Consider the following 24,551-nt stretch of genomic DNA (forward strand, 5'->3'; position numbering starts at 1 on the left):
GAGTCATTGCTTATGGGGGTATGAGCCATTCATTGTCCTACGTGAGGGACAGATTTAATTTTGAAGCAATCTAATTTTGAAGAATCGCAAGCGGCAATGCCGGGCGGATACTGCTAACCACGCCACCGAGCAAACTCGAGACGTCGAACGCAAGCGACAACGGCGGACTGCGGGCATGCCGTGACTGACGTCGTTCTCTCCGTCGCAGCCGAACGTGTGTGTAAGGTCATTAAGAAACACAAAGACGTCACTCGCCAAACCAATCCAACCAATCGCCAAACGATTCCAGCGCCCGCATCTCCAGTGGTGGGCCTTGCGCGCAATATACGGAACTTTGGATTAGTGGTTCCGCACATTCGATCCCAATTACAACTATGGGAAGACCACGAGTAGAGCGTACTACTGAGGAAGAAGCTGCCTACCGCGAGCGTCAGCAAGAGTTGGCTCGTGAACGGGCTCGTCGTCGTAGGACCGACCCCGAGCTGCGCGCCAAAAGCAAACACTGGGAGAACCGCAAAAAAAAGTACTCATAAAGTATGCTCACCACGCGAAGCACGCAAAAGCGAAAATGAGGTGAAAGAACGGTGAAACAAAAGATTTACGATATAGACTGCTTGCGAAGTTTGATTTGCATGCATGGTGTAACACTCGGTGATACTAAACAGCTTCGCTGTTCGAACATCTTCACGGACTGGAAGGGGTGGTGACTGTTTTTTTTTTAATTTTGTTGTTTAATGAGACGGGATGGAAGAGAATAGGGGTCGCGAGCTTCGTGACTGTCGCATCTGTCGGTTGGACATCTCAACTGCCCAGCCGCCGAGGAAAAAAGAATGAACAGAAAAGAAAAATGAGAAGGACAGCACCATAGGACGAGGCAAACGAGGATACGTCCAACAAAATACTCACGAACTCTGGGCTCTACATCTACACAAGTGGTTACATTAGAAGCAACGAGAACAAAAAAAATAATCGAACACATAAAGCTAAACACATGTACAATATGCTTCCAAGCGTTTCTGCCAGTCAGTCTACTAAGAACTGCAGCCTGATACCGACGCCCTTCCTGGAAGCGGTTACGTCTAGCGAAGCTCACTTGTAAGGTCCGTCTGTTCGCTGCATCACGGTTGGCTGACGTCACTTTTGCTTTCTCCGACGCTGCCCCTTTCTATTGAGAGACGGAGCGTAGCTAGAGCGGCAGGAAAAATGGTGGGGAAAGGGTTAAGTAGAGACCGATAAGGAGAAAGTTACGGCTACCCTTCTTTCTGGAATTATGCGTCAAACCACGATCCGCCCACTCTGAAGTCGCGCGAGAGTACGTCTGCGAGGCACGCGCTCACACGAGAGCGAACATGCGTTTCGTTTCTGTCAACACACGCAGACTGGCGGACGCACAGCGCGATTCAAGCCTTTGGTGCGCGCAGCACGTTCGCCAGCGCAAAGCAGTACTCCGGTGACACACATCAGCCGCGTTGATTCTTCTGTCGCTCTTTCCAGCTTACTTTTGCTCGCGACCGCCTGCTCAATAAACGTGGCTCGGTAACGTTTCCGAACAAACTCTCTTCTCAGCGCAAGTGGACCAAAAAGAGAAAAGAATGAGTGAAAGATAGTGAAACGGTTGCTAATATGCTGAACGCACGCAATCGTGATGTTATACATTAGAAAAGAAAAGAAAATCAAGATTCCCAACGTCCGTCGCTTTTAAGCGAATGCGCAGGCACTATTTACGCCCAAGTCGGTTTTGGTTTCGCGGTGACTCGCGCAGTATTCGTTTTGATTAGAGACGAACTCTCACGAGGGGAAATATACGTGGGTCGGCTGATCGATTCATGTGGTTTAACGTCCCAAAGCAGTACTGGGCCTTGACAGTATTCCTTTACCAAAAAAACTTCGCCCTGCCATCTGCCAGCCGCCTGGTTAGCTCAGATGGTAGAGCGGCTGCCCCGGAAAGGCGGTGGTCCCGGGTTCGAGTCCCGGAGTTACCGCGAACTACTACGTCAGACAGTAATAATTGTACCTGCCCATCCAAACAGCTTCTTGTTCGTTAACTCTAGAACTATAGTGCCCCTCTCGCTGCATGCAGTGCGCAGGCCAACAGGAAGAGAAAAATTCCAGCAAAGTATGCGAAAAATAAAGAAAGTACGTGCAGAAAAAATAGAGGTGACAACAGGCACCGATCAAATTTCAATGTTTCTCTTTACCCGTTGCTGTGATGCGATAGGACATCGTTCTGGCCTGGGTTCCTTTATCTTTTCGTATTCTTAATTTCAAGCATTATTTTACACGCGCATCTTCTGCGCCACCTTATCACCGCTACTACTTGATCATTCCCCTGTACAGAGTGTAAGCGCAATTATTTGAGGAACAAGCAAGCAAACAAACAAGGGCGTGGTGTAATCTGCGAGAGAAGGACTGTTGAGCTTATAGTTGGTCTTACATTCTGACGATATGGTAATTTAGTGCAAAGTCGGTGGCATTCTCTTAACAAACAGCTGATGGTATAGCATCCTTCCTCGCCCCCTTTTGTGTGTGTGTGTTGGGGGGAGGGAGGCAGCCACTTTGCGCTACGTTACCTGCGAGAGAATGTTGCTGCCACATTAAACGAGTTCGCTGCCCAAGGAACCGCTGAAGTCATGGGTTCCTCTCTTTTATTGTTTTTTTTTAGGTCTGCAAAAATGTACCTCCTTGATGTCGGAAATAAGAAGAAAAAACAAAAAAACGATGAAGGACGCTTTTGGGTTCTGCTCGTCACCGGATGACGGATGGGTGAGCGAAAGGACAACCGCGCAGCCAACCGCGAGGTGAGAGATCCGTCAGCTGGTCGTTCCACCTCTCGTTGCAGCTGTCTCATTAGGCGACAATAGCGTTGTTTCACAATGTTTCCAGAGAGAGAACACGTTGTCGTTCGCCTCACCCTGTGCTCGCTGCACACTTCGACGTGCGCGCGCGCGTGTGCATTTGTTCCGAGAGTCCTGATGTGCGAGGTGGCGCGGGACGCGCGCTCAAAGAATGACGCGCGTTTAAGCAGCGACGACGCTGCCCGTACCTCGTGCTCGTCCATGCATGCGCATCTCGGCCTCTCGTTCGCTTGTTTATATCTATTCGCGTGGCGAGTACTGTATTTTCCGGCCTTCAGTTCGCGGACTATACACGTGATGGGGACTATCTAGGAGTGCTTGTGTATTGGAAATCCATTTATATGGATTTTTGCGGATGGCCAACACTTCACGAAGAATCGTTCCCACGAAGCGTCAGTGCGCGCTTGCGCGGTTAAGTCAGGGCCGTAAACGCGCGTTGCATTCCTATTAAAGAAACAAATATGTACCATAATAGTAGTTCAGCATGACCATGGGGTTTCACACGGGAACATACATGGTTCCTCACAGAAATTCAAGAGAGAGAGAGAGAAAGAGAGAGATGAAGAGGAAAGGCAGGGAGGCTAACCAGATATTAGTCTCCGGTTTGCTACCCTACACTGGGGATGGGAGATAGGGGTTAGAAAGATGATAGAGAGGAAAACGCAAAAAAAACGCACACATGGAGACACATACACACACAAAAGGCGTTCCAGTTAAAGACGTTCGCGAAGGCCGGTAGATAGCAGAAAGCGCAATAGCGCTTGCATGGCCTTCTTCTGTGACGTTAGGTCCCTTCGGTGGTGTAGGATTCTTTTTTCCGATAGCGTGGTTTCTACGTGGCTCCACAGAAAATCAATATAGAGTGGTGAATATGTATGACGCATTCGTGGCATATGGCTTATTATAGGAATAGAACTTGCAATTAAGAAGCCGCACAGTAACGCGCTAGTTTCATTTTCAGCATGTTTTATGACAACCGAACAATTGCTACGTGGCACAGTAAAAAAAAGAACGGAGAAAGACAAAGAGAAATAGAGTACCGCTAATTTATTTTTGGATAAGTTTGCCGAACGCACTCGCGACTTCTCACAATGGCAAATCACAAGGAAGTCATAGCACAATGAAATTAGTTTCTCGCACGCAGAAAAATTATAGGCCTAAATTTACCACCGCATCTGTGATGAGTGAAGTGTCCGAGTAAAAGGTTTTATATTTCCTGCCGATATTCTCCATCTGCGGATTGCAAACCGAAAATTACGGCACTGTCAAACCCGTACGCGTGCCGTGGCCTTACTTACTCATCATACAGCGCGTAATAGTTTTCGTTGCTTGTAAATTTTCTATACGCTTATTTTCTTCCTCGATGTATGTACCCTCTTTAGCACCCCGATCTCCTCTATACACAGATTTTGCGCACGGAGTGGCAACGCGCTAACGAAGAGCTTGCATACGTATGTGGCGTTCGCACATCACACTCGCATACATGTGTGTCTACGGGAGCGTGACCTCTAATTTTCTCGTGCCGTGCTTCTTTTTTTTGTTTTGTTTCCGCGTCCTGTTCTGTCACGGGTCTCTGCATTCTTGTTAGCACCTCGTCCCGCTCGAATCCTCTCCACCGCTTCCGATCTCCCTTTCCCTTCAAATCCCTACGCCCTCTCCTCCGCATGCGGTGAAACGTTAGAGGGGCAGGCTTGCTCGCGCCCTAAAACGCTAAAGTGGCCTAAGCCTCGTCTGGTATTTGCGTGCGAGAAGGTGCGGCGTTAATTTATATCCTTCTCTCGCTATCGGTTTGCGCTGCAGGCGTCTGGCTACGCGCAATGCCTTCGCACCGCCATTTCTATGCCGTCTGTCTACTTTGCACTGTAGTACGTATAACATTGTCCTCGTCGGCGTCCGGAAACGCCCTGGCGGTGTCTCGCGCGCCGACGTGTCACTCTCCTTGTGTGCACGTCACGTGTTCAGCGGAGCGTTCTTGCGTGCCGTGCGCAACGCGCGCTCGCCTGTGGCACGGAGAACGTTCGGCTGTGACGGCCGGCTTCTCTGCTCTAGCTGTGCGTATGTGGTGGCACGGCCAGTGGATCAAAAGAAAAAAAAAAGACTTATTCAGCGGCCGTGGTAATGCCATTGGCGTAGTATATGCACCTTCTGTCGTTGAGTGTCGAAGGCTGTGACAATTGACTGCAGGACTTCAGTAAAGGAAAAAGGAAAAAGAAAATGTATCTGCGAAATAGGGCAGAGCAGCTGCTTTTCGGGAAGTGCTAGCTTTAGACTACTGTTCATAACAGTACTTTTCAAACACATCTTTTTTTTTTCTATTCCGCTTGAGTGGAAAACCGGAAAGTGAAATGAATAAATAAATAAATAAATAAATAAATAAATAAATAGAAGGAAAGAAATAAGAAAGTTGTCACTTACTTTGTGTAGCGCACTAATTTAACAAATAACACGGGACGTGCTAAACGCTTACAAGCGCTAACTTCCAGTTGACTTCATTGATCCCCTGTCCTTTGTTCAGCATGCGTGCTACACAAAGCCAATCGAGCGCCAACGAGCCCAAGCGTGTGTACTGTCACTGAATTTTATAACATTTACTATGCTTGTAACATCGGTTCACCGCTTCTGCCAGAATTATACTTTCCGCAGCCCTGGCTGAGGCGAGAGTCTAAGTACAAAAGAAAATTTAGTTACTTTTGCCATTCCGTTCCCTAAGTCTACTCTATATATAATTGAATTCGAACAGCGATATATTCTGTTCTTTGTGTTTTTTCACCATTATTGAACATATTACACATTATTCCTCTCTGGAACGGTGCTAAGAAGGCCGGCAAGAGTTGGACTCGTGCTTTGTGTTTTTTCATAGGTTATATAGTTCATGGTATATATAAAAGTAGATAAAAAATACATATATGAAGGAAAATGCCCGGCGATCAAGTCTGGTTTTCTGTCTTTTACTGCGAGTTTATTTTTTGATTCTGTACGCAAGCGTTCACTGTGTCGAGCCCTACATTGTCTAACTGCAGCTCACTCATCCCCCCCCCCCCCCAAGAAGAAAAGGGGGGGGGGGGGTGAAGAAAGAAAAAATGAAACGCCAAGCGATTTCAGTGTTCTTTTTTATTGTGCCGAGGTCATACAAGGAGAGCAGTGAATAAATGACCTGAATATTTGCATTTCATTATATGCTTTTTCTCTCGTTTTTTTCTTTTTTTTTCGCTTAAAGAAGGAACGCTGCGTGTCTGCCGTCGAACAAATGTTCAAAGCCTTGTTTGCTGGAATTCGCCGGCGCCGCGTATACTAAAGAATGTCGTATAAAAGAAAAGGGAAAAGAAAATATCGCCCGTCGTTGCATAAACGATCGCCCGCTGCGCAAGCACTCTGAGTCGTGCGATTGCGCAAGGTAAGCTGGCAGCATTAAACGTACTATAGGGTGTCCGTCATCGGGCGCTACGACTTGATGTAGACGTGCTGTAGCCGTGTTGACGGAGCCTTTGTTCTGCGCACACGGCTACAGCACGTCTACATACATCGCGTCGCCTATATAGAGTAGTTCTGGCACCGAACCACAATGCACAGTGGTTCTGCAAATACTATCCTATTTTTCACCGTTGTTCAATTTTGGGGCACCTAAAGCTTACGAAGTGCGTCATTTCACATGTTTTGTTGCCATCTCCGTATCACATGCTAGATGACTCCGAGTTGACGAGACTGTCCGTCTTTCATTACAAAGTTAGACTCCCATCTCTCTAAGACCATATCTGAAGTTCACTTTGCATTAAGTGCGGTGCGTACGTAGCCCATTGCGGCGGAAACAGAGTTGACATGAGGCATTGTGTGGTGTCACTGAGGTTGCGTATCCTGCCCCGATTTTAGATTATGCCGGTTTCTTGGTCTATGCACCTCGCAGACTTCCGGGCCAGTGTCCGTGACTCCAGATAAACCGCAGAACGTAAAGCTCATTTCCTTGTCGCGGCCACACATTTTTCGGCACACAAACTCTGCGTAATATGACGAGAACGTCAAGTTAGCTGCGCAGCCCTGGCTAATTAAAGCAATCAATGCGAGGCCTCCGCCGACATGTGTCCGAGATCGTCCACACCCGTGGCCGTATGATCGTATATGCATATACACCGACCCGGCTCAACCATTGCTACGTCGCCGAGCACTTCCGGATAGCATCGTTCTGCGGAAGGCCCTATACGCAAGACCCGCGCGCGGAAGTTCGTGCGAGTTGGAAGACCTGTTACGCGACCACCAGTCGAATAAATGATCGCACGTTACTCTATGCGATGTCTAAGGCCGGCTGCTGCCAGCACGACAGTATCGGGTACGTAGCGGTGCTTGAGTGTGAGCAGTGGCCTCGCACGCGTAAAATCCAAGCGCGCCACCAAGAAGACCGCGGCGTATAGCGGGTATGCCTCCTCTTTAACGAGGCATCGTGCGAGAGTGTATATACATCTTGTACATACATATACGTCGTCTATAGGACTTCGCGACCTGCTAACCCCAATGCTCGCACATCACACGCCGAGGTGCATGCGTCGTACCTTCGGTGTGCAGCTCGCTTCTGCGTGAAGCGTGGGCCGCGGATGGGGGGGGGGGGGGGGGAGGAGGCGTCCAGTCGTGTTTACGACGTCGTGTCAGGTCCGCGGCGCAGTGCACGCGCTGGGGTCTGGCGATTGTGCGGAGGACGGCGACCGAGGCGGTCGTAAAGAAAGGCGCGTCCCCACTCGCCACGGCTGTCCCAGCCGCGAGCGGAAAATACGTTAAAAGATTGCAAAGGAAGACGCGCGGCGGCACAGCCGGCGCATTCCTGCAGTGTTCGAACTCCTCTGTGAACAGAATTGCGGCCGCATAGACGAGGAGCCTGCATGATCGTCGCGCGCCGCAATGTGCGTGCACGCATCGCGGTGTGCCGTACGTTAACGAAGTTGCTGCAATCACGAGTAATTAGTGAAAGAGATACACTTCAGCGAGTGCACGATGTGCAGGCTGCTCCAGTATGAAAGAAGGCGCACTGTCGCGCGATGCTCAAGCGTCACTGAAGAATTCTGAGCTTCCTGACACTTGCCAATGTCTCTCGTGTTGTATAAGCCACCGTAGCACTAGCCTATAGCTAAAGGAGAGAAAGAGAGTGAAAGGAAGTATAAAAAGAAACGAAAATAACTGGTTTTAATGTAAACTAGGCGTCATATTGTATGGGATCATATCTTGCGCGTGAGAATTGCACAGATCCCACGCACTGCAGGAAGTCGGTGAACGTAAATATTGTAGGCGTTTTCTGTCACACTCAATGTTGAAACGCGGTTGGTAGAATTGCAAGTATAACTATGGACGTCCTGAGAAGTACGAAACTTAACGCTTGACCATTGCAAAGGCGTTGTCACTTGCGTGACATTGGTAAATGTCCGTTATGCTCGTACTGAAATGTAAAAACACCATTTGTGACGTATAGAGACAAACGGCCACTACGCAAGTTCTTCCTCTCAAAGCACTCCGCGGCGTCTTCGCAAAGAGAATTGATGCATGCAAGGCGTTTCCATGAGCAAACAAACAAACGAAAAAAGGTTCGACGCTCAAACAAAAATTCTCCACGCGCGCAGGACAGCGTCCGTGCGAAGTTCCCACCCCCAACTTCACCAAGCCGACCTCCGAGCTTCCGAGTGAAAACACTCGCCCCGCGTTTCATCAAATCTCGCGCAGGCCCACGCTCCATATATCAGCTCACTCTCGCTGAAAGGTTTACACAAATTCGCTGCAGTGGGCGCCTCGCCCAGAGAGAAGATTACAAACACCCACCGCACACTCTCGGTGGTCATCATTCCGGCGCCAAGTTTCCAGGCGGAACACTTTCTCTCCGCGGAGAGAAAAAACAAAGCGTCCGTCTCCCAACACTTGCTCGGGGCTGCCGCGTGTTAGAGGAATGCGGGAAAGATTTCTCGTGCGAGATCTAATTCATCAACGAGGATGCCCGGCGAGCCAACGTTTCGCAGCCACCGAGCGGGCGATGCCGTGAGCGCTGGGAAGCGCAGCGCGCACGCCACCCAGTGGCGGCGAGCAAGCATATCTCCGGCCCACGGTTTCGCGCTCTGCGTGGTTGGAGAGAGACACACTGACGGGAGGCGAGGCGCGCGGTAGGGAAGAAGGGCTCGGGAGCAACCGAAAATCGCGTGACTCGCGAAGGGAGCAGCAGCTGAACGATAGGGAGCAAAAAGGCCGCGCCCGAACCGCAACAGATGGCGCCACCGGCAATACGGAGCCGTATGCACACGGTCTCGGCTGTTTGTTTTGTTTGTTTGCGCTTTTTCTGACTTTGGCACCGAAGTAAATGCAAGAGTGTCTTGAAGGAGGAGATGTTCTTCTGGTGCTGACTGACTCACGAATGGACTATGGGTGCTTTCGGAAGTTGGAGTAGTAAAAAGTGCGAGATTTCTTGGGCTCGTCAATGGGATGAGGGGAGGGGAGGGGGGGCTTAACTACATGTTTTTGTTTTATTTTTAATCCTAAGCTTTTCTGTCCGCAACGTCAAAGAACAACTTATGTTAGAGCATGCCGTGCCGTAATGCAAGCACAAAGCGGAAGTGTAGTCGGCAAAGGAAAAACTAAAAGGGAGGGTTAACTGGGGGAGGTAAAAACGAAAAAAGTGCGACTGTTGACAAAGTGAGATAAAGTGCAGGCTGAAAAGAATTGGCCATTTTGGGCACAACATTTGAGCGCTCTGTGTTTATGTATGTAATCTGACGCACGGCCGTGAATGAAACTGATGCTAGCATAAAGGGAGTGGCGAGCGCAGATGCCTGTTTTGTCTATAACAATGTCTGCCTTTATACTAGTTAGTTCGAGCTGCGTAATATGCCTCTTAATATATGTACGTATAAACAACGCAGGCTGGCACCGCTACCACTGTTTTATGTATTGCACTAAAGCGTTACAGAAGCATATTCTTTACAGCAGAATACGCTACGCAAAGTCTATAGCACAAGCTTATGTTTACATTATGTTGCCTACCATGGATAGGACTGCGCCCACCGATTTCGCGCACATGTAGGCTAAAAGCAAGCTCCATTCGGCGCCTGCTCAAGCGGACCACGGAGCGTTCACATTTTTGTTTGATAAGCCGGCTCCGTTCGTGTTTGATTGGCTCACGTAAACGACATGTCTAAGTCCCGGCGTACCTTGGAAGTAGCTCTTGGTGCGCAAATAGGAGACGCTGAGCCTGAGTATGGAGAGCTTGTCCAGCTTGGAGAGCACGTTCTGGTCGAAAGGCAGCAGGCTGGCCAGCGTGTCCAGCTCGGCGTTCAGACGCTCCCGGTGCCGCTTGCTAGGGTTGGACTTGACCGGCTGACCGTTGGGGCCTTCCTTCGGTGCCACTCGTACGCTGTTCGGGGATGACATGGAAGAAAGAAAAGAAAAAAAAAAACGGACAGGGCTCGTGAATAAGGAGTCCAACGTCGCATAACAGGCAAGGACAATGAACGCATAATGAGCGCCTAACTGCTCAGTTTAATTCAAGGGGAAAAAATCACTTGAAGCATATAGCCAACGGCCGTGTCATCGCAATGAATATACTGGCTATGGAAATGAACACCAAAGCGTGAGTTATGGTGTTGGGATGCTAAGGACAAGGTCGCGGTATCAAATCCCGGGCACGGCGGCCGCACTTCAATGAGGACGAAATGCGAAGACACCCGTGAACTTACATTTAGGTGCACGCTAAAGAACCCCAGCTGGTCGAAATTATTGCGGAGTCCTCCTCTTCGAAGTTCCTCATAATGAGATCGCGGTTATGGCATGTAAAACCCCATAATTTCTTTTTTTTAACAAATCGTGCATACAAGATCAACTAAGATGCTGCGTATGACACGTGAAAAGACACTGCGCATTATTCAAGAAAAGCAATACATATCGAGAAGGGTCAAATACTGTATGATGATTCAAGCTTTGACACTTTTCGCTTGACGTAATAAACATATACTACCTCTCTTCCAGTGCTATCGTTTCATCTAGCGGAAAATTTATTCTGAGTGGGCTTCGGATGACATCCGTACACTCCTTCCAATGTGTAGTCGTAATAATGTCGAAACCAAGCTTGACAATCAGTCTGAATGTCAGTTAGGATTTGTGAGGAGAACGGAGAGAGAGCTACGGAATAATAGCCAAAGACGTATACGAGAGGTCTTTATATGTGACATTGACCACATGCCGCGCTTGCTGGACGTGCTGTAACTGTTTTAAAGGCCACTTTTACGTCAATACAGAGTTGCAAGTTTCGATGGGTGCATCTGTAATGGAGTAATTACGTTTCACAGCATATATAGTGTATGTTATGTCATTGTAGTGATGAATTTGACTAGCGGATAAAGATCATTTACATTGGTTTTTCAATAAACCTTAGTTGAGTCAGATGCCTAAGCAATGTAGCAACCTCCCCCTCCCCTCTCTCCCCAGCGTAGGGTAGCAAACCGGATCTTTTTTCTGGTTAACCTCCCTGCCTTTCCCCTTTCCTCTCTCTCTCTCTCTCTCTCTCTCTCTCTCTCTCTGTCTCTTCGCATACCGGTACCGGTCGGCTATTATTTCAGTTAGGTTATGAACATTCGTACACCTGCACTACTGGAAATTGCGCTTATGCAGTGAATTGTGCAAAAAATATTGAATGAACAAAAATAAGATTTGGTTTTGAAACACCACGATTTAACAGAGGCGCGTTAACTAAACACTTCCGTAGGATACAAGTATTACTTAATAATGTGCCTCCTTGCGCACAAAATAAGGAAAAGGCAACGATATCTGCATCTGGCTTTGCAACTTCGCAAACCTTGGGCCCTATCTTGTCATAGAAGAGAAACTTGGGCGAGTTGGTGGTGATTCATTGTTCCGTAAATTAACAGCTCAAAACCGACAAGGACGAAGGAAACGAAGAACACGACACTGGCGCTGACTCACAACTGAAGCTTATTTTGAGGAAAGTCGCATTTATATGCACAGGCCAACATGTGAACAACTGAGCGATTGTGCATGCGTATTAGGAGCCATCCTGGTGACAAGTCATCAAGATGGCTCCCAATGCTCATGCACAATCGCTATGCGCAATCGCATGCACAATCGCTAGGCGCCATCCTGATGACAAGTCACCAGGATGGCTTCTGATGCGCATTCACAATCGCTTAGTTGTTGACATGTTGGCCTGTGTATATAAATGTGTCTTTCCTCAAAATAAACTTCAGTTGTGAGTCTATGTCAGTGTCGTGGTCTTCGTTTCCTTCGTCCTTGTCTGTTCTGCGCTGTTAGTTTCCGAAACATGAATCTATCTTGTCAATAATAAAAAAAGGATAGCAAGCTTAATGTGCTAAATTTGTAACAATGTAAGAAATATTGCTTGTATATGGTGTCCTACACGTGTATTCTCTTGTGCAGTATACAACCGAAAGAATGTGCTACAAGAGGATTTGCGTAATTACCGTTCAATGCTGTCGCTATATATATACGCTTTGCCGAGAGGGCTAAAAAGGGACGGCGCTTATAACGTACGCAGACAGCTCTTCAACGCAGGTCTTTCCCGTACCCACGCGTTCCGTTATATACGAATGTTCGACGGAACTGCGGGCGTTAAATTCGTCCCTGACAAAATGAAAAACGTCGCCGTGCATTTCAGATCCTGCGCGCAAGTTGCAGAGGGACTTATCGGAGACATTTCGAATGCTCGCTACATTTGTTAGCTGTGGCCGTAGCAACTACATACGTGTGCCCATTTATTTGTAACAAGTTGGTCTCTGCCATTGACGATGGAGCAGCACGCACGCTCTCTCTCTCTCACACACACACACACACACACACACACACACACACACACACACACACACACACACATATATATATATATATATATATATATATATATATATATATATATATATATACGAAGACACGTTGTGCGAGCAGAGAAAGTGGAAACTGAACTGAGATGTAAGGTATGCACCCGCCGCGACAGCTGAGTAGCTGCAGTGTGTTGACCACGAGGATGCCGGCTCGATTCCCGACCATGGCGGCCGCATTCTGATTGGGACTGAATCCAAGAACCCTCGTGTGTTGAGCTTCGAGGGCACGTTAAAGAACCCCAGGCGATCGAAATAAATCCGGAGACCATCACATAGGGCGCCTCTCATATCTCCTTGAGTTGTTGTATTGCATTAAAACCCGTAATTTCTTTTTTAACTAGGGTATATCCTGTAATTGCTACGCTCTTACCATGTATTGTATGTACGGTACGACTTGCCAGTATAGAAGCTTACACACTTCATAAGGTCGTGCGAGTGCGTATAGGACCGGCCACCGAGTGAGTCACGACTGTTCCCGCGACCGCAAAGTAAAAATGTCGATTTGCACTCAACGAAAGCGCTCTCTTTTCCAATGACGGCACAAGTCGTCGATATATCGACGCCGCGATCTCACTGCTGAGAAGCGATGTGCAGGGGAGCGGCGAAGTGCTCCTTAATTGAGGTTCCCGTGAGCTCGGCTGTATACGCGAACGCCCTTAAAGAAACTTAATGGAGGCTAAGTTTCTTTCGCAATCGATAGCGCCAACTGCACGAATTCGCGTATGTAGTACATATGCCTGTCAGTGCATATGGACGCATACGTATAAACTGAAGGTAACGCGGGCCATTGCAAATATATCGTCAATGATTCAGCAACGGCGAGTGCTTTTTGAGCAGGTTTGGTAAGAGACGCCACAATTCCGCTCGATGCGCTTTCGCCGTCGGGCGCGGTGGGAGGCCAACAGGGGAAGCGAAGACATCAGCGCATGATGTACAAAGGCCGTCAAAGCGCTGGTGACGAACGTGAATGCCAAGCGCATACTAACCATTGTGGCCTGTTAAGAACGGCCCACTGAGGGGCAAGTTTTGCCAGCCAGTTGCGACAGCGGCGTCAACTTTTCTTGGAGAGTCACCGTCATCCTCTAGCCAAACGGCGTCACTAAATCTACTGTGTACCAAGGACAATGCGCCACGTCCGCCACTCTGCGTCGCGGGATTGCCGAGATGAGTTCGACGAACCAGGCTTTATGACTGAACACGCCACCGCGCCGACCTGGTCTGCCGCGAGCGGGGGAGTTGCCGAGGGAACGTATTTGGCGGCAAAGTCCCACGCGCCTTTCAAGACGCAAGACAATGGAGAACCGGCGGCCGCGCTGCGCGGGTCAGCTCGGGGAATAAGATGCGCCTTTCCTGACGTAAGCCCCGAGTTCTGTGAAGACCGTCTGACGTCGGTGGGGACCGTGAACCTGTGCGGAAGTGTGTGTGTGTGTCCCTCCCGCAGAGAGGCGGCTCGTTTACGATGGCTGGTCGAACGTTTCCCTCACCTAGGGATCGAGGGAGGACCGAGTGTTTATAAACCGCTGTTGTGCGGCTGCTCAGTGTACTCTCTCTCGCAGTCATGCTAGACTGATGAACTGCAACGTCCTTATGTAGATACTCTAAATAAACCCATATTCCTCGTTCTCGATGAGAAGCAGTCCTTCCTTTTAACAACGTCCTCAGCGTGGATAAGTTGGACGACAGCATGGGACGACCGGGGTAGTTGGAGAAGTATGGGAGAGGCCTTTGCCCTGCAGTGGGCATAACCAGGCTGATGATGATGATGATGATGATGATGATGATGATGATGATGATGATGATGATGATGATGGGCCAGCTACCATCTAATTCATGGCCGACTCCAATCTTGACAACTGGTTACGAACGGTGGGATTGACCTCTCAATCCTTACAGGCCTCAAAACATGACATGTATACGTATTACTTGAAAGGGCCTTATTCTTATCCGCCCCTGCCCCCTCGCTTATTTCGTTTTTGTTCAGTGGCTGGCAGTGCAGTGATGATGACAGTCATGTTAACGACACGGCAGCTTAGCGTTTCTATGCTGGCAATCAGAGAAATGTACTATTGTAACTATTGTACTATTTCAAGAAATGTCCCGCATTCAAAGAACATATTCAGATTTTCCACTTCCTTCCTTCCTTCCTTCCTTCCTTCCTTCCTTCCTTCCTTCTTTCCTTCCTTCCTTCCTTCTTTTTTTCTTCCATTTTGCAAGAAATCGTAACGGTTGGCTTTACGGCTGGACAGGACGCTGACCAGAACAAGTGAATGCGTGAGGGAGAAGAGGGGAAAGAGTGGGGGCGTTCGGCGTAAAGACCGAGAGAGAGAAGTCATAAGGGAAAGGCAGGGATGTTAACCAGGCTGAACTCGCTAGGCTACCTTGGACTGGGGAAGGGAAAAGGCGGATGAAATAGGAAGAGGTTGAAAGAAGTTCACAGTTTGCACTACAAGCGTTCATCACTGAGTCAGCCACAGGCGGCCATACAGGCATGTGATGTCTGGAATACACAGCCGGTATCATGGTTTGTTCAGCGTGCGATACTGCATGTCGATGAGCACACATTTGCGCAATAGCAGAAACACGGGCCTTGCCTTACGTGGAAAGCAGTCGAACTAGCGTTGCCTTGCAGTAGCGCTTGCCTTGCGCGAGAGTTCGTTCAGGTGTTCCATTATTTGAGCATGCGGACATGTGAGCTAAAGGACAATGTGATCGTCGGCTTACAGAACAAGGCGACATTCCGTTTCTCCGTAACAAAAGCAATGCCCGTTATAAAGCATCTAAGACGTCTCTTGCTGAACGAATGACGATACAATGATTACAGGTTTGTGTAGAATGCAAAGAGAAAAAAAAAAATATTTCTTCCTGCGGCAGAAATAAAACAAATGAATGGCCACCGAATGGAACACACCGATAAAAAGAAGTCTTTGACAATCGCGCTTGATTGAACTTGCGGCACCTAATGAAAGTGCTACAATCACTATATTTTGCTCGTGTTGGTGCATGGGCTTCAGAACTGACAGAAATTTGTTTATTTATTATTCCCATTTACTGTATACACCAGCCCATATTGTGTCCGATTTTACAGTTGCCATACTCAGCAAGGTGTCTTCGTAGTGTTTCATATAATGAAAACGCAGGTATCAGTTGCGTACGGCTTAGGGCTCCTATGGTTAGCGTTGCGAAACTGAAAGCATATACGAGAACTCCACCCACAGTGGTATAGCTTGGTGCCATACCACAGTGTTTGGCGTTGCGCTGCTTAGTTCGAGGGTCGCGGGTTCGATCCCGGCCTCGGAGGTCGCATTTCGATGGGGGCGAAATGCAAAAGGACTCATGTACTTAGACTAGGCCTGCACGTTGAGGAACCCCCAGGTGGTCGTAGTCACTACGGCGTGCCTCATAACCAGTTCGTGGGTTTGACACGTAAACCCGCGGAACGCATAATTTTAACGAGCACCGCGGTGATTCGGCAAATTCTCTTCTCTTGTTTCGTCACTTGGTTCACCTTCAAATCACGCTATACGATGCAATGAGAGGCTTCTGAAACACCTCTGCTCGTTACCTCGTGCTAAGCGTTCTTCAAATAAGGAAAAAGTGCGTTCCCTAGCGGAAATTTAACGCGGACTCATACACCGCGGCGACGATGCACTCAGCCGTTATACGTACGAACGCCCCCTCGAGTGAATCGACACGAACGTGCGTGCACCGCACCGCCACGTTTACAATCCGCCATAAAACTTGATATCCATGTTCGTTGGCTACGTACGCCTCTTTACTGCAGCGTTTCAAGCGGTGAGCGAGCCAAGTCCGATCTCAGGTGGAGGAACGAAAACAAAAACCCGCATAACACGAACAACGAACCGCAATCAAAGCCGGCGTTGAGAGCATGTCCCTAGGTCACCTCGAAAGCTCGGCTAAAATGAACGGCAGATGAAGGAGCAGCTGTCTATGCAAATGAACACTCAGCTCAGCCAGAGAATGATGAAAGAACAAGAAAACCGAGAAAAGGAGAGAGGGGCAGACATCTGACCTCAAAAGCAAAACTAACGAGCATAACGATCGGAATCGCGAAGTTCCTTGGGGGAATGGGGAGGATGAGGATGATGAAGTAGCGGTGGCAAAAACGGGAGAAGAAAGACCGCTAGTGGCGAAGACGAAACGAAGTCCGTTCGCGGCACCAAGCAACCGCCGTACGGCGTCGCGTTACGGAGCGGCATGGCGTTGCGGTAGTGCCGCCAACTCATTACGCGGTTCCGCCAGCCAGCGTGTGGAAAACGATCCTCCTCTTCTTCAACAACTTCGCCGCTGCAGCCCTTGCATTGCCGCCTGGCTTCCCCTTCAGCGGCCGAACCCTTTCCTCATTCCGTACTCGCGCTCCATCCCTCCTCCCGCTTGCTATGCCATTACGCTTACGACGTGCCGCCCCTACCCGCGCGCGCGGCCGGCGCATTCAATCAAGATGGCGTGCCTGGCGAACATCTCGTTTGCGCGTTGACCGCTGGGCGCGCTGCGAACATTACCCGGCCCCGCGGCGCTAATTCGGTTGACTGGGTGCCGAGGTTCCGTTCCGCCTTTCTTCGTCGTTTCCTACATTTATTTCCTTTCCTTTTCTTGCTATTTTTCTCACTCGAACCTGTGTGTCGTGGTAAGCTGCAGCAGCAGCTCGGCGCACACGAGGTGGGAGATAACCGCCGTGCACAGCCGCCTGGCGCGCGAACCACCTTCACGTACCGCCGCGTATAAGGGGTCTTCTTCCTTCGCACTTAGTTTGGCCCGGGATAGCATTTATAATACGCGCACAGAACCGCGCGCCAGAGGAAGAAAGAGCAGCGTCTCGCTTTTCGCGCGCGTTCCGGCCTTCCCGCGGTAAGAGGACCGCGCTAAAGTGCGCGCTTGCAGGCCACGCTGCCTGCTCGAGAGCCGCCTCTTCGCTTTCGTCTCGCGAGAGGCAGCTTCGCCGCGAGAAAGCGCACGCCAGCCGGCTCTTAGGAGGAAGCACACCCCGTGGCCACCGACGTACTCCGCCTCTCAATTCACGCCTTCTCTGTCTTGCTCTTTCCTTCTCACGGTTCTTACGTTTCAGCTTCTTTACGTATCTTTTGTGCGGAACATCAATGGTTTGGAGAAGCTGTTTAGACGTACGCTTTGAGGCCGCCCAGACTTCCGTAATTCGCTGGTTTTATTTCTATTATATTTTTTAAAGCAGCATGAGCACGTCAAGGATATATGCAGAAAGGCGTGAGTAGTCCTTTAACGCTGGTTTCTGTTTTTTTTAATGTCTGTTCTCGTTGCTTCCGGCTACATCTGTTTTTTTTTTTATTTTTATGATTCAGCTGCAAATATTTATACCATGGTCAGCTAACACTGGCGTAAGCCTTTTTCACTCGACATTTTATAAGAAACGTGTCACACTGGTGTGCCGTGTGCCCTTGCAAAGCAAACTATAGAACGGTTGCGGTACTCTATATCACACCGATGTATTTCACCACATCGTTTTCCGCAACATTTTAAGCAATCGACGAACGTTTAGTCGGGCGTCTTGTGTCCGTGCCCGTATCGATGGTGTCAGCAGCATGTGTCGATGTTGTACAAGAGGAATGAACACATTAGAGAGGATACCTGTCGCATGGGACATGATACGGAAGCCCTTAGAAGCGGATGTGGGAAAAATTTTCCAGCCAACGTGGTAAAACTACATAGTTGAAGCGGACTGACGGGTCGAATGTTTCCGAAGAAACGCTGGAGAAGAAGATAGTAAGTTGTTTTGTCTCGCATGATAAGTGACACCAAATTAGGCTCTAGAAATCTGTTCTTGTATATGTCAAAAAGCCAGTGCCTCAAGCATGGTAAACTGTGCCTCCAAATACCATGTCGTGTCCTATGAATGACCAACAGCCCCAGCCTACACAAAGCACAAACGAATAATAGGGGTCATCGCCCTATCTGTGAACATGCGTAAATATTGTCCTTCCAGCCATCCCAGTATCAAACATTCAACTCGCCTAATCGCGGCGATGTGACGGCCTCACGACTGCAGAGAGAGGGAGAGTGGGGGGAAATCGAGTCGCTCCTGGTTGGCAAGAGGACGCATGCAAAGCGGTGACTCTAATACAGATCGGTGTAACTGAACGTATTACTCCAAGAAAAGGAGAAACAGTATCACGTGGCACTGAAGTACACTACAAGAAGTTAGCACCTTTTGGGTTGTATCTTTGTCTCACAACAATAATCGTCATCTGTCTTGCTTGCGTTTCCTTTCTTAAAAACTCTGCGCTTGCTTCTTTCCTGTCAAGAATATGATATGTTACGCTGATAACGCTCACGGCGTTCGTGACTAGGAAATGCCGGGCGCGCAGCGTTAAAGAAAGGAAAGGCGCGCAAGATGTATTACAATTATTGTTGTGCGGCAAGATAAGCCTCAAAGGGCGCAAACATTTTTAGAGTGTACCAAATGATGATGATGATGATGTGTGGTGTTTTATGGCGCAAGGGCCAGGTTGGTGTACCAAATGAAAGTAACATTTATACATTTCATTTCTGTCCTCACTCAAGAAGCGGAGAAAAAACAAGCACGTCTGTTCTTTCTTTCCTTTTTCGTTGCCTGGAGCGCGCAGAGACGTCGTAGAAAAACGCTCCAAACCGAGTTCCTGGTATGTGCTTAGTATAGCTCCGAGCGTGGAAACGACTGCTGTTCGAACGAGTGCGTATCGGGCGTCTGACCTTCCCGCGTTATAGTACCATGAGAGGAGAACAGCGATTGCTGTCGGCTTCTGCGCACCTTTTTGCATAGCAGAGTGATTAGCGTCAACCGTGTCATTACGAGGGCCATCTTTCAGGGGCCTGTCCGTCCGTCCCGCTGGCAAAGGCATCACCACTACCCTCCCCTTCTTTTTTTACCTCTAGTTTTCTTTGTCCCATTCGCACAGAATCCGGTCTTCGCTGCCCTCCACGACGTGCCGTCTTGCCAACTCCTGGCACTTTGGCCGGGATTTCACAAAAGCGGGCGCTACGGGAGATGACGCGATAGGATTCGTGTGCGCTTTGACGCGTCTACGGAATCACACGGGACAAACATTCTTTTGCGCGCTTCGAAACGAACTACGTTCGCCACGTGTCAGGGCCGCCGTTTGAAGCTTTGTTACACTGTCAAATTAGAGACGGTAAAACGACATGCTTTCTTCTCTTTTTGTCTGCCTTCAATCCGTACACAGTGTTCTTGCATTATTTTATAGAGACGTGTGCATAGTACATCTAGAACAAGCACGAAGCCATAGTGGTCGTCGAGTGCAAATGTGTAGTCGTAGCTAAGGAAGTTACATGTATTTTGAATGGCGAGTGGTCAGAAACAGGAATAATATATGCGGTTTTACGTCCTAAAGTAACACAGTCGGCCACAAGAGACGCCATAACAGGTGCTCCGGACTAATATTAACCACCTGGCGTTCCTTAACGCCCACATTTATCTTCGTACACGAGTGTGTTTTGTATTATGCCGTCATCAGAAGCGGCCGCGATGCATGGCTGGGAATCGAGCTTGCGTCCTGGTTCTCATCAACAGGAGACTCGTAAGAATGAACGATTTCAACACAAATGAAATTCACCTCTCGGACACTCGTGTATGTAGTACACGGTGCAGAGAGACTAACAGTTGCCCCATCCGTCAGGTCTGCGGCTATTCCGGCGAAACAATTACACGTTACCTTTTAGTTTGTTTTGTTGGTTATGCGTTTGCGCACTTCACTCAGATGCTCTCCCAAGCTGTATTATCTGTCAACGTAGTGCAGCGCACACCCTGGCGAGCGGCCAACGCGGCCTCTCTACTGTAATTACATATCGGGCACACCGGTGCCGACAACGGCGAAGACGGACACAATAACGCGACAGATGAAGATTCCCGCGATTTCCACCGTGTCCCGCGCGGGCGCGCCAGCGTCCCTCAAGCGCGCACTCGGAGCCCCGAGCATCATTTGTCAACGAGTGCGTACAAGACCCGCCACGCGATCTCCGATAACCTCCGCCGCACGGCAGCTCTGCCGCGACGGTTTATACGCGTATATTACGTATACATCAGTGAGCATACGCGCGCAGCACACACGCACGCGCGGTGCACGAACGCCAGGTGGCGAGCACACGCGTTTTCCGAGGCGCGACGCGCCAGCCGCCTTGCGTCACCCTGCGCTCTGCTATCGCGGCCTGAGCCAAGCAAGAAGAGCCCACGGTTCTGGCTCGCGGTTTATCGCCCGCTCTAAGCTTTTCCTTCTTGCCAGGGGTCGCGCTTATCTCTAGCGAGGGATCGGGCGACGACGCTCATTACCCTCGTTTTATCAGCAAAAGGGCGTGCTCTTTTCACCGTGGTCATCAAAACCGAAAACGAGCAAGGAAAAATCTGAACTGGGCGCCCTCTGGCGGTGGCCATGCGGGCTAGCTATCATCGCGGCGTTCGTTACCGCGCAGCCGTTGCGAAGAGTGAAGTATAAGAAAAAAAAAAAAAAAAGACTCGGGAGAGAAAGAGAGAGAGGCACTGGAGAGCAGGCTCATTAAATATCTATGTCCCGCGCTCGGCTTTGACGACGGTCGTTTCTGTTTGGCTAATGATTCCCGAAACCGGCGCTGGCGTTCCTTTTTGTCTATGTAGCTGTGTATATGCGTGGCAAGGCGTAGCGGTTGCCCATGTCTAGGAGCTTCGGGGCGCCATCGTCGTGTACGAAGAGATTTCTTAATTATATATTCCTGTTCTTTCTTTCTTCTTCGAATATCTGCGGGTTCCCCAGACCGTGATTGCCGAACCATGTTGTTTCTTCCGTCCACTGTTCCCTGCTATAACCCTCGTTGGTAGATCGCAGGGTCGCATGTTGGTCACATTTTGGGCACAAATACGCTCGAACACGCTCAAATTTACTGCACGTATAACATCAAAGCATTCGACGAAGTCTACTTATGCAAACGAATTCGCCAAAGCTGACACCTCAGAAGTTAACCAGCAGTATACTGTGTTGTAATGCTCCGTATATGTACAGTGGCTGGCGTGGACGGAAGATCAAAAACATGAGGAGGATGGCAGAATAAAGTATAAGTTGATAGAACGATGTCATCTGACTTGACTTGATTTGACTTGAACGATGCCATGACTTGACAATTTGTGAAATAGCATGACGGCACATGTATATACATGCACCTAAACACCTGCCTCATGGCGCTCGAGAGGACCGTGGAAATTTCCGTTAAATTTAAATTTTGCCAATTTGATGGCGACATGACCGTATACATATATATAAGGATGTCGGTTATAGGACCTTAGCTCACTTTCTTATGAGAATACCAAATTCGAAAAGCTGGCTTCCCTGAAACTTCACGTTTTCTTTTTGAAGGCGCACAGTGATGCGTTTGTAAACTTCGCCCAACGTGCTACAGAACGTGGACCCAGTCCCAGCCGACGTCAGCCCGAGCGGGTTTAAAAGCACTGCTGTGTGGAACTGCGTGACAGTCTGTGAGCGTTGCCAGGCGCTTCAGCGAGTGTGCGTGAACTATCGCTTTTTCACACATCCGTCTCTCTTCTTTGGTCTCTCTCTCACTCTCTCTCTCTCTCTCTCTTTTACTATTACTCCTTCCTCCAGTATACACTGTGTGCAACTGGACACTTATCCTGGTTGGTCTCGCTGTGTTCTAATCTAATGTTTCTCTCTCAAGCGGGTTGTCGCTTGAACGACCGCGCTGTTGTCGCAACTAGCAGCGGTCGTTCATTCACGAGCTCACATTGGCCAACGTACGCCACGTAGCGAAGCGTTAATAAATCGCTAAGCCTAACACGCGCCGAGACTGCGGGCGTTGCGAAAGAATATACGCCGTTGCATAACCGCCTCCCAGCGACGCAATCAATTCGGACACGCGCGCGCGTCATTTCGCGCATGCGCCGTACATATCCCCAACCCAGCCCGCTTGCATCCGCCCCTCCCACGAATGCACGTTCTCCCCACCCCGCGTGAAACCCTTGTCGTCGTTGATGAAGCAGCCCGAGGCCGGACGACCCCGACCCAATTGTGCGTCGCGCCCAACCCGCGGTGACACGTTGCGTCAACTAGGAGGCGCTGACATCGAGGCACCCTAGCGCCAACAAAACGCGAGGCGCAGCGCCGAGGGTGGGCCGCATGCGCTGCGATGGCGTGTATAAGGGACGGCCCGGTGTATTTCTATGCTGGCTTCCGTTGAGCATGCCTCGGGAGAGAGAGAAAGCAGACGAAGGCGGAGTGAAGCGAGGCCTAATGAGGTCGTCAGTGCTCGCAAATTATGAGAAACGATCGGAACAGTGGTGCGAAACTACTGTGGCCGCTTCTCGCCCTCTCTTACGAGAGCTCTAGATTAGGGCATGCCAGATGCTTGAGATCCACTTGCGTATACACCCGCAAGCCAGCTTGGGTCTCAGCGAAACACAAGCAGTCATTGGGTCCTTGGGTACGCAACCTGCTTCCGTCCCCCTAATCTAAATATATTTATTCTTTCAAGTATACACAGTAAAACAGGGTCCATAGTCACAAAATTTCTCTTACGCGTGAGGACAGTGCCTCGATGGCAGACGTTTAGGCGCTCAATGCTCATCATAGCGATTAGCATAACCACACAATCCCCTCGGCGGTCGTCATTCTTCGCAAAAAAAAAAAAAAAAGCAAGCAAGCAAGCCCGGTTTATCGTGAATGAAATCAATCAATAGTGGGAGGCACTTGCCTTCTTACGCAATAACAATTCTTACGCTCTTACGCAATAACTGTTCGTATGAAAATTCAAGCCAACCTTGATGCTGGAAATATTATTAGCGAAGCAGCTGGCCAAAGAGCACTTAGAACGAAAACGAAAATTCGGCTCTGGAAGCTTTGCAAGTACGGGCCGAGTATACTCGTATTCCGAAAACTCCTTACGCAACAACTTTATGTTAGTCGGTGGCGTTCTTGCGTCCGCCACTCGTGGTATTGATTGGTATGTGAGGAGACGATCGCCGCGTCTATGGCCAACTGCGGATGGCATAATTAAATATGCGAAGTTATCTGATCAAGAGCCATTAGGCACTTCCGATACATACACGGGTAATATACCTATACAACGTGGGATATATGGCACACTTAAGTGCGATTCTCACACTTTTATTGTTGATACAAAGGCGCGCACGCACACACACACACACACACACACACACACACACACACACACACACACACACACACACACACACATACATATATATATATATATATATATATATATATATATATATATATATATATATAATCACGCTATAGCTTCTCTGCAAAATGTGCAGTATGAGTTTTACACGTGCTGTATATAAAGATGACGAAAGGTGTCTGTGTGCCATTGTGGATTCTCCATTAACAACTGCCGGAAAACATTATTTTTATCAGTAAACACAAAACAAGGTGTGGTGAACCACATCTGCAGCCACCGAATTGCAGTATCAGAGTGCATGCATATAGAATCTCTGAACCATGACTGAGGTGCACGGCACATGCGTGCAGTTCATCCACATCATCATTCACAGATCGATATCGTTTTGTCCATTTCAGGGACAATGTTTCTCACGAACTTAAGTTCCGGCGCACATTAATTAACATGGCGTTTTTCGTCACGTCGGTACGGGCAGAATGCTTGTTTCGCGTTTCATACATTTGCGCAAGTCGATCCAGCGAATGACGGTCGTTATGTGCAGTGTAGTGGTCTTCCTAAATGTTTGTCTTTCTTGCTCGTGTATCGTTAGCGCACCAGATATGGGGCCCAATTCACTAGACTTAACTTTCGTTAGTATCTTAGCCGTGCAGCTGCC

At 49.0% G+C, this 24,551-nt stretch overlaps 1 protein-coding gene across 1 annotated transcript in view; it reads right to left on the minus strand.

Annotated features, from left to right (window-relative positions):
* ss (aryl hydrocarbon receptor spineless) overlaps window positions 1–24,551 on the minus strand; it is a 155,506-nt gene that overhangs the window by 77,750 nt on the left and 53,205 nt on the right. Inside the window, exon 2 of the mRNA XM_055066672.2 lies at window positions 10,025–10,227. Within this exon, the coding sequence (XP_054922647.1) occupies window positions 10,025–10,227 (203 nt within the window). The remainder of the gene's footprint in view (window positions 1–10,024; window positions 10,228–24,551) is intronic.

This window comes from Dermacentor andersoni, chromosome 6, assembly GCF_023375885.2.
Source record: "Dermacentor andersoni chromosome 6, qqDerAnde1_hic_scaffold, whole genome shotgun sequence".
Lineage (NCBI taxonomy): Eukaryota > Metazoa > Arthropoda > Arachnida > Ixodida > Ixodidae > Dermacentor > Dermacentor andersoni.